The 11,346-nt window shown below is 30.0% G+C and overlaps 1 protein-coding gene across 1 annotated transcript; it reads right to left on the bottom strand.

Moving 5' to 3' along the window:
• Nucleotides 1–7,091: 7,091 nt before the first annotated feature.
• On the bottom strand, nucleotides 7,092–9,321 carry LOC105107879 (uncharacterized protein At3g17950-like). Its single transcript, XM_011001956.1, has 3 exons — nucleotides 8,975–9,321; nucleotides 8,572–8,721; nucleotides 7,092–7,714 (listed from the first exon to the last, which is right to left on the bottom strand). Exons 1-3 carry the CDS (start codon nucleotides 8,984–8,986, stop codon nucleotides 7,235–7,237), a joined length of 642 nt encoding a protein of 213 aa, XP_011000258.1. The 5' UTR covers nucleotides 8,987–9,321; the 3' UTR covers nucleotides 7,092–7,234.
• Nucleotides 9,322–11,346: the final 2,025 nt, after the last annotated feature.

Raw genomic sequence — 11,346 nt, 5'->3', positions numbered from 1 at the left:
GGTAAGACATAGGCCTACAATTTTTATATGGAGCCCAAGATTTAATAAGGTCATTTTCAAGTTCAAATTATACCAACAATGAAGAAGTCTGAATCTGTCCTGTAGCCCAAACACTATTTAGTGTTTGGCCCGCATCTGGAGTTCTAGAAGGTCAAATGACCTCCATTTTTTTCCTGGAAAGCTGAGACAATTTCCTATAACTTTTATGTTTTCAAGTGGTTCCAATTCTGATATTATCAATGATGTTTTGGGCAGACAAGAGAAGATAAGGATTGTCACCAAGTCAAGAGTTAGCCACCCACTCATCAATTAGTCATCAAATCAATAGTTTTCATTTTTTATCTAAAAAAGGAGGCATTTGCCATACATTTAGGCAACTTAGTCTCCATATCAAGATCATGCTCTTCATTTCTCTCTTCATATTTTTTGTAATGCTTAAGTTTTGCTTTCATTGATATCTTGTTCATGCCTTTCATTTCCTTTTCTTTACTTAGTTAAATTTTATTTTATTTATATTCTTATTTATTTTATTTATTTTTCTTTCATTTATTATGTTTAGTTAAGTTTATTATGTTAGGGTGAAAAGGTTATACTAATGGTGTAAGAATAAGTGTAGTGTAAACTTAACAGGGACTTTAATAAAGTATAATGTAAATTTAATATGGACTTTAATGTTTGATACTAACATGTTTTATATTTGTTATCTTGTTCACTCTTTAATACTTTGCTTGTTAAATGATTAATCTAGATTTATATTGTATACACTTGGTACAACAAATGCTTGACACTTTCATAACCCATACTGTACGATATAACTGACACCTGAGCTATAAAAGGAACTTGATTTGTTGTTAACATAAACTATAATTATGAATGTCTGACAAGATTTACAAGTATTAGCATTAATCGAATAAGATCACTAATGTAATCATGTTAACAATTTATAATCTGATTAGAACCTCCTTTGTATATAGTTTCCAATTGAATAATAAGAGTTTATATTATACTTGTTTGACATACCATTAGTGGATCCTCTAACCTTGATATTTTTTTGTTATTATTGTTTAATCATTACATTAATTTTTCATCTCAAAGTTCTCATCAACTTCTTCTTCTTCTGTTACTACTACTACTAGTATTATTATTATTATTATTTTACTATTATTATTACTAGTATTACTATTGTTGTTATATTATTGTTATTTATAATTTATATAATTAACCTCCCCATGGTTCGACTCTAGTCTTGCTGAGTTATTTATTACTTTGACATTCTTGCACTTAAGAGAAGACATCAATCTTTTGATCATGTCACCTGTCATCACATATGATGCTGCTCTGACATTCTTCTGGGTCATATGGAAAACCCTTCCTTGATCCCTTTCACTTTGCACTCTAGGTCATCCCCTATTTGAGTTAGCTCCTAACTGAGTCGACCTTCCTTTATTTACTGTGATGGACTATTGATGACTTTGACTTTGCTGCCTATGTATTTGAGGCTGTTCAGTGTTTAACTAGCAGAATTTCCTTTTAAAGTGACCTTTCTCACCACAGTGATGACATCCTTTTCCCAATTACTAATAGTTTTTCCACTTATGACCTTCTCCTTGAAATATATAGCATCATCCAGGAGAAACCATACAACTCTTGGGGTGTCTTTGTTCACATTAAATACATCGAGGGTCGATAATTTTTTTTTGATCATTATGCCCTCATGCAGCTATAGCCCTAGAGCGGGTTTGACCACTTCCTGACCTCCCATCGATATCCTATCGGAAGCTAATTAACGTTCCCCTTTTCTTTTTTAATTAAAGGAATTGTTCACCTCTACCTTTCTTTGGAAGCGGTGGCCTGCCTAAAAAGTCCATATCCTTTCATTTTCCTGCACCCTCATAACGTTGTTGGTCTTCTTCCATACAAGCCTCCAAGGCCTGTGCTACTTCAATCAATTCCTTATTGTCTTTAATTGCAAAGTAATGAACCCTTGCTTCAATTCTTATCTGAAGCCATCCCTTAACTTTTTTATTATATGTTGTTCTGATGGGACATAATGTGATAGTGAAAGGTCATGAAATCGTCTCTTATACTCAGGTATTGACGTTCCCTCCTATCTCAAGACTAGAAATTCTTGTTTCTTCATCTTTCAATGATATTTGGAGTAATATTGATTCTCAAACTTTATCTTGAAATTATCCCAGGATAGGGTTTATGTAGCCCTCCTTAACTAAATTGTCTCCCACTAAGTCATAGCATCGTCTGATAGTAATTGAGTAGCACAATCTACCTGCAGATCATGTGGTATCTTAATTTGAATCATGGTTTTCTCCACCTTTTTAATCCACCTTCACTTCAACATTTTGTTCACCTAAGTGGGGTTCACAACTCATTTCTCTCATACTTTTCACCAAATGAACTAGATGTACCACGTCATTAGTAGCTGTAGTTGCTTCTGAAATGGTTGTTATAATGGGTGCAAGTGAGGGGGCTGGCATAAGGAGGGGTAGTATTAGCCATACTTTCCATTACTGCTTTGACTAATTAGGCCAGGAGCATCGGATCAACATAAGAAACAAATGGCTCTGCAGGTGTAATCTAAGGGGCCGCCTATACTCGTTCCCGTGGTGCTGACATGGTCAACCGAACATCCTTATTTTGCCTTAGTGCCTGTCTAATTTGAGGCCCCGTCGATTTTTCATATCCTGGTTGAGTCAATACTATCGGTGCATGTGAAGAAGTATCTTCCAAAGGGCTTTATTCTTGTCCCTCAAAAAAGTCTGTATCTCTATTCCCCCTCCCTGCAGAGGATATATCTATTCTAATTTCTTGACTGATACATACCATCCTACAATAAATTAATGAACATCAACAACCTATTTTAATTTCTTCACAGAACCCATACTAGGGCTTTGATATTAACTGTAACAGTCCGACTGTACGACTTGATCAATATTAAAAAATCTCAACATATCCTCTTCATTTTAGGGTAAATTTTTTTATTAACTAAAAATTCGGTAAAGTTTTATTTGCATTTATGACATCCCAAGTTATCAACTACTATTAATTTACTTAATCAACCCATTATCACAAGGTTACATAATTCCGGACCTTATATCAAACCTCATAATTCCGCACCTCATATAATCCACACAATACATATATCTTCCTAGTAAATTCAATATGAACATAGTTCAAACATCATATCATAATTTTTTTTTTAAAAAAAAAAGAATATTAACATGCAAAGAAAACATTTACAACATAATAAGTGCTCTTAAATATTTCAATAGGATTAATTATAAGATAACTAAAATGCTATATGTTAAGCTGAAATTTTATAAATACATAAAGGTTTACACAAAAGTATATTACATAAACACGTTAATTCCTTTCTGTTTAAGTTAAATATTTACATAAGCTCCACAAAGTATGCTCCTAAACTAGTGATCTTCCTGGATATTTGATGGACCTGTTACATAAATAAACATACCATTATGTTGATAAAGAATATACATATGCTTATGTAATGAATACGAATGAAGTATTAATTTTCTATCGAATCTATAAGAATTCTAACAGAGAACTTATATTTTTTTTGTAAATCTTTTAAACCCAATTAACACTTATTTGTATATTCTTAATTTGAATACTCTTATTTACTTGCATGAATTGGGTAACCTTGCAAAGTTTAATCTTGAAATTCATTTCCTGGCAATTCTATCACGAATGCCATTAGCCGAAGCTGATCTTGTAAATATACTAGACTTTATTTACATTGAACATGATATTTATTGTAATTGCATTCACCAGAAGAATTTTAAATTGTATAAGTGCAAATAGAAGGAAATCACATAACTGCTTCGCTTGTCTCGCGACCTCCCCTAACAGAAGATCCAACCTTGGTTGCTCTTCCTAAATTATAAGGAAGTTTTTTTTGTTATGATTCCTTCAAGCCTATATTATAGAGAATTCATATTTATCAATTACTCATGTGTTATTTTCTATGCATGTTCATTTCCTTATAATAACATATATATATATATATATATATATATATATTCAGAGTTAGTATCTCAATATATAAGTGTTTGTATGACTCAATTCTTTTATATTTTTATATATAGTATTCATGTGAAAGTCTATTGTTATTGTTTAACTTTGAAATGTTACTGTTCAATTTTTAACTATTAATATCCAACCATTATTGTCTAGACATTGAACTATTACTATCCAACTGTTACTGTCTAGATATTGAATTGTTACTGTCTAATTTTTAACTGTTACTGTCCAACTATTACTGTCTAAACATTGAATTGTTATTGTCCAACTGTTACTATCTAGGCATTAAATTGTTATTGTCTAATTTTCAACTGTTATTATCCAAATACTTATCAGATTTTTAACTATATCTAAAGTTCAAAAACTCCATTTTAAGTGAGATTGGTATCGCTAAAAAGTTAAAATACAAGGCTATAAGTTCTGTGAAAGGAGGAGAACCCAGTTTTGCCTCCAAGGTAGTCAAAATTGCTTATTAACTCATTAGTCCTTTTGCCCTACATAATCAATCATGACTCAGTCTTAGTTAGTAATCCATAACTAGAGTTTTACATCTTCAAATTGAGCAAGACTAGTTTTCTTGGTTAGCTAACATTCAAATCTATAATTTCTATAAAGAACCCAATCCTAATTCCCTCATCCTTCTACCCGAAATCTCATCAAAAGTTAGGAGACAAGTTTGTCCAGATTCATCTTCTCCTCCCCTTCACACAATACTTTCATAAACTACATACCACACATATGAATTAACTTAATCTTAACAATAAATGCTTTCCCCCCAATTTATGTCTAAGAACCCTAACTTATGATTCAATATCAAGGCATTAATTCTTTATCGAATTAAAAATGATTTTTTTTAAGATCATGTTTAGAATACCTTACTTGGTTTAGATCAACCAGTTTAAGATTTTCAACTCCCTCCTTTCTTTTCTTCTTGTTTAATTTCTTAGTAATCATTTACTCTTAAGTGTTTATCCCATTTATAAACTCTTAATCTTGGATGAGTTCTTGAAATTTTAGTGTTTCTCTCTTGATTTCTCAAGAATGGGTATAGAACTTCCTATTTTCTCTCCATATGGTTCCTACAGATTTTTGGTAAGGAAAGAGTATTTATACTCTATATTTTCTCTTATTTGCATTTAGGCCTCCTGTTTTCTTTATGTATTATTCTCTTCAATTAAATCCAACTCTCAACAGTAAAGGGTTTATTATAATGTCTCTAATTATTTCACCCGAAAATTTATATTCAAAAATTTCTAAATTCCTGTTTTTATTTAACTATATGCATGGATTTCTTCACTTTTATTTATTTATTTTTCTCGGGGTTTACAACTACAGTGTTTTCTCCGCATGATTTAGCTTTATTGTATAAAGATATTTTTTTAAAAAAATCATAATAATAAAAAAAACAAATGAGGAAACATTGTAGCAATCCACAGTATTTTAAAGAAAAACATTATAAAAATAAATTTTCAACCACCTCAATATTTAAAAAATAAAATTGACAAAGATAATTTAAAAAATCATAATAAAAAATCTAAAAAAAAAAGAAAAAAACCATGTTGGAAATACTATAGCAATCCACAATGTTCTGTGAGGAAAGCTATAATGTTTTCCCACATTATTTAGTCTTACTTGTAATTGTAATTCTCAATCAACTAAATATTAAAAAAATCATAAGAATAAGGAAACATTGTAGCAATGCACAATGTTTTAAAGAAAAAAATTATAAAGCTAAATTCTCATCCAGCTCAATATTAAAAAAAATAAAATAAATAAATATAATTTTAAAAAAAATCATTAAAAAAAAAACCTTGAGGGGAAACACTATAGTAATTTACAGTGTTTTGTGAGAAAAAACACAACTGTAATTCTCAATTAGCTCAATATTAAAAAAATAAAATTAATAAATAATTTTGAAAAAAAATCATAATAAAAAAAAAACTATATGGAAAAACACTGTAGCAACTCACATTGTTTTAAAAAAAAAAATACAAAGTCAAACTTAACTAGCTTAATGTTAAAAAAAAAAAAATTGACTGTAGGGAAGCTATCCATAATAATATGTGAGGAAAGCTATAATGTTTTCCCTACGTGTTTTAGTTGAATTAAAATTTTCAAGTTTTATGAGGAAAGTCACAATTACAATTGTTAACTAACTTAATATTAAAAAAATAAAATCTATAAACAACTTTAAAAAAATCATAACAAATAAAACACTATGTAGGACAACATTATTGCAATTCACAGTATTTTAAAGAAAAAAAATTACAAAGCTAAATTTTTAACCAACTTAATATTAAAAAAATAAAATTGACAAATAATTTTGAAAAAAAATATTTTAGCAATTCACAATATTGTAATTGTAATAGTTTATAAAAAAAGTTATAGCTACAATCTTCAACCAACTTATTATTAAAAAAGTAAAATCAACAAATAATTTTGAAAAAAATCATAGGGAAACATGTAGTAATTTATAGTGTTTTAACAAAAAAATTATAAAACTAAATTTTTAACTAGCTCAATATTAAAAAAATAAAATTAACAGATACAATTTATAAAAAACAAAAAAAATTATAGTAATTCACAATAACATACCAGCAAAACTACAATGCTTTACTCGTATGTTTTTAGATATATTGTAATTTAAAATTTTTTATCTAATTTATTCTTAATATTTTTTAAAAAAATTATTTAATATTAAAAAAAATATTCGCACAAATATACTAAAAAAACTATGAAAGCATCAATGAATTTCCCTGCGCTCCGGGATCCAACTTGTTCATTTTGTAAAAACAAATATTTTAAAGTTTAGGTTAAGATATATTTATAATTTTTTATAGATTAAATGTAATTTGTTTTTCAGGTTTGTACTTATCTTCTTTTTTTAAAGTAAACTGATAAAATAACTAGAATTACTTATTTCTGAAATAATATAAAATTTATAGCTAGCATTATTTACGGGAAGAAATCATTAAATCAAGCTAAATTACGATGGAATTAACCTTGACCAAAACAAAAGATTTGACTAGAAATGATCGCGTGCATAGGCATGATTCATGAAGTAGATTCCTTTCTACTGATACTAATAAAAATTATTCACTCATAGTTTTCTACACAGGACTTGAAAAATTCAATCATCAATAGAAGACAACAGGATTTTTTGTGAGGAGAAGGTGATTCAAAGAGAGGGTTGTCCACACATGCATGAAAATAGAACTGGTACTCCCTGACCACTACAGTGCTCCAATTCTTCGTTTCCGCTCCTTTCAGCTCCGGCACCGCAGCTTTGATTTAGTGTAGGAGGAGCAACATGGCCATTAACAAATAGAGAGTTGGGTTCTGTAACAGGCTGAGCAAGTTCAAGCTCATCATGAGGTCCATGAATAATAGGGCCGTGATTCCTTCTATATTCATCAGCTGCTTTTCTTTCCACAGCAAGAAAATGGCCCAGAGACGGAGTATTATTCACACTTCTGGCATCAGTGGTGTCTCTTGAACATAAAGAGAAAATCCATGATTTGGATTTGCAACTCTTCTTCTCCTCTACTACTTCAACTTTCCTTGTCCTTGTGGATTTTCTTGAGAGCTCTAGTATGTTAGAAACACCTATAAGGCTCCCCAGCGTAATGCTCTTGTCATGGAAGAAAGACCCTGTAGACTGAAATCATTCATATAGATGATCAGCCATAATGATTCTAAATTGACAAGACATTCAGTTTTTCTATCTACAAAGCCAAGTCAAAAGATTGAAAAATCTCAATCCAAGCAGTTGCTTCTACAGAAGTTGCTCATTAAGGAGTGTACAAGATGAATCCAGTCTTTTCTTTAGAGTTTCTTGTTAGTTACAGATTTTTTTATATTTAAATCATATTTTCTGCACTTCATTTCTCCAATCAACAAAAATTTCGAGCTTCGATTCAAAACTACAAGTAGATAGGATCTGAGATTGATGGATATATGTGAAAAATATGTTACACAAGGACCACAGAATTCAATCTGCAGACATCAATTTGTGCCCCGTTCTGTAATATCACGAGGAATGCCTGGTATAGCAATTATGAAGTGCTGGTGCATTGAACTGACAACTTGGCACCTAATTGCTTAAGTAACAGCACTCTGAAAAGTTACATAAAAGGCGCTTTGAGAGTGAATTAACAAAAAAGATTGATAAACAAGCTCGAAAACAATCATGCTTTACGATATGAGGAAAGGAAATTCTCGATGTTGCGTTAATACTCGTTTCAAAGAAAATGTCAAGGGAAGCACTGCTAGTCTTCATTCAAATTAATGTACATTGTTCATTGGGCACCACACCCTCTATAATCCAAAATAGGGAGACAAAATCAGGAACCAAAAAAAATCTCTCGTTAAATCCCATAATTTATTAAGCAAATTCAGGTATGTGAACGAAACAAGCTGAAAAGAAACAAAAACGAGTTACATTATAGCTGAAAAGACTACTGAAAAAACGCAATAAGGTGGACGTTCACTGTAAAATCTTGTCATTTTACTGACCTCGGTGTCTAGATCTGACGAAGAATCTGTTGAAGAAGTTGGAGAACCAGTGATTAAAGTGTTAAATGACCTTGATCCAGAGAAATAACCATTTCTAGCTATTCCAACTCTTGCATTCAGGGGCTGCAAGCCCAGAGGCCAACCTTCTTCCTGCAATCAAATCAGTCAGCAGTATTATTCGAAACCCTGCAACCTCAAAATAATGTACATAAAAAGACAAGGAAGATAATTGTAATTTCATCAGAGACAAGAACAACGGGACAAAGAAATGGTAGACCATCTACTCGGGTAAATGATCAGAAAAGAACACACACCCACATTCGAAAACTCAGAGAAGCATAAAAATCCGAGTGACAATCCATGAGGAATTATCCAAGAAGTGAACAAGAAGACAAAGATATACCTGCTGAGCCATGTCTGCCAAGAGACTACTACTTGTGATAATTGTATGGTTGTGGTGATTGAACTATATGTAAAAGGAAGTCACTGCAAGGAGTTCATTTTAGAAGGAAGAAGGGTCATTTCCTTTGTGTTTTCTACTGTACAAGACAAGACAGGTGGGTGTGATGAATTCTGAGAAGACGAGAAAGTGAGGTCCAAAGCAGAAGCCCTTCACTAGTGCAATAGCCATTGATTACATGTGGGATAGTAAAAACAAGCAGAAGAGGGTCAAAAGGAAAAATGACTTATCATTGTATGCAATCTTTTCTTCGCTTTACAAAACTTTTGTTGACTAGAAACTCAAAAGTGGGAACACTATCATATTGTACCAATATAAAATTTTAAAGGCCCAACATTTGGCTGGCGTCCATGGCAAGATCAGGAACTGTGCTCGAGAAAACTACAGAACTACCCTATACTGGAAGCTGTCAAATCCAGTAAAGCGTCCAAGGAGAATTTTCTTTCTTCCATGGAATGCCGGTATTCCGTCCCTGTTCTTTAAATGTAATCCTAATTAATTATAAAACTTTTTCTTTAAAATATTTTAAGTCTGTTTATGATTTAGTCTTTCAATTAGTTTTTTTTTGTTACAATTCAATTGTTGTTTTCCCGAAGTATTTTATTTCTAGTCAGTATTTTTTAATTTCACCTACTATAAGCAAAATCAAAACAATATTTAAAAGAAAATATTTTGTATTTTTTTTTAAATAATAGTCAATTATGATTAACATATTTTTATTTCCAAAACCAAAACAATTTATTCATAAAATTATAAAAAAATAAAAACTAAATATTATTTTTATCTTTTATCCTTTTTATGCAAGTAACAATGGTCAACATAAAAAAAGATAATATAATATTAATATTAGATTTTTTAAAACACATATACACAGTAACAATAATAAATTTAAAATTTTTTAGAAGTCTTAAGATTTAATCAGATAAATTTAGAGTTATTAAAATTTATATATAGATTACTTGAAGTTTATATATTTTTTCAGCTTTGAATAATTATTTCAAAGATTAGTTATTATAAACTAAAAGTCATCCAAATATTTAGTCTAATAGTCATCTACACATATCACTAATGAGAAATCTCTTGAATGTTTTTTGAAAATAGAGATTATTATGCCTTTAATTATTAACTTTTATTTTTATGTGTTTTCAGATGTTCTATGCACTATAACAAAGAAAGGCATGACATTCTATTTATAAGCAAACTAAAAATTCTATAAATGAGAAATTATTAATTTGCCCTTGAATAATAACACATATTATTTAAGAATAATTTTATAAATTTATTTAATCAAGTCTCACTTTATTTTTCTAGTTCTAAAATTGTAATTCCATATATAAATTACATTTTAATCTTCAATTTTTAAAACTTATTTGCAATTAAATCACATTTAATTAATTATTTTATTTTAATTTTTGAATAGTGATTCTTATTAAAATCCTTATTAACATCCTGAAATATTTTAGGATCTATTAAATAAAATTTTTTAGTTTATAAACTCTCTTCATTTAGAAAAATATTTTTCTAAAATATTTTTAATTAAAACCTAATCCTATTAGGTAATTACAAAACTCAAAAATTTTAAATAAACATTTTAATTCAATCCTAATCTTATTAGGAAAATTAATTATATAATTAATCTAATTTAAGGTTTTAATTGTAATATATAAAACCAACATTTTATGTGTGGAAGGGTAGAATCACAATTTTATCTAGATCCTAACTTGTAATTACATATAAGACATAGGGGTAACATGGTAATTTTAAACCTTAAAATTTAGGTATAAGGTACAAGGGCAAATTATTTATCTTATCCCAAAATGTAATTATTTTTTCCTGGGGCACGATTACCATTATACCCCCCCATCTTTTACCTCTATTTTTATTTTTTAGATTAACGTGGGTATCCAGGCCAGTTTGCGCGCATCACGACTAATCCTATGGGCTCTGAAGTTAACGACCATGTAAGTCTCTAGTGCCATCATATGAGCAACCAAGAACTTGAAGCTGAGACTACAGAAAAAACAAACTTTTTAATCACAAGTTTTTACTATTTTGTCACCATCTTAGCACCCCATCTTTTACCTCTATTTTTATTTTTGTTGGTAACGTGGGTATCCAGGCCAGTTTGCGCGCATCACGACTAATCCTATGGGCTCTGAAGTTAACGACCATGTAAGTCTCTAGTGCCATCATATGAGCAACCAAGAACTTGAAGCTGAGACTACAGAAAAAACAAACTTTTTAATCACAAGTTTTTACTATTTTGTCACCATCTTAGCAGTGGGCTTTCTAGCCATTACCGGTGGCTATAAAAG

The sequence above is a fragment of the Populus euphratica genome, unplaced genomic scaffold (genome assembly GCF_000495115.2).
Source record: "Populus euphratica unplaced genomic scaffold, PopEup_1.0 scaffold175.1, whole genome shotgun sequence".
In the NCBI taxonomy this organism is placed as follows: Eukaryota; Viridiplantae; Streptophyta; class Magnoliopsida; order Malpighiales; family Salicaceae; genus Populus; species Populus euphratica.
Note: the sequence above shows the minus strand (reverse complement) of the source record. Positions and strands in the feature narration are given on the sequence as shown.

Excerpts from the sequence above, each read along its gene's own strand:
- LOC105107879 (XM_011001956.1), bottom strand. Across the intron at positions 7,715-8,571 it reads CGTCAGATCTAGACACCGAG|TCTACAGGGTCTTTCTTCCA; the intron begins GTCAGTAAAATG and ends GAATGATTTCAG.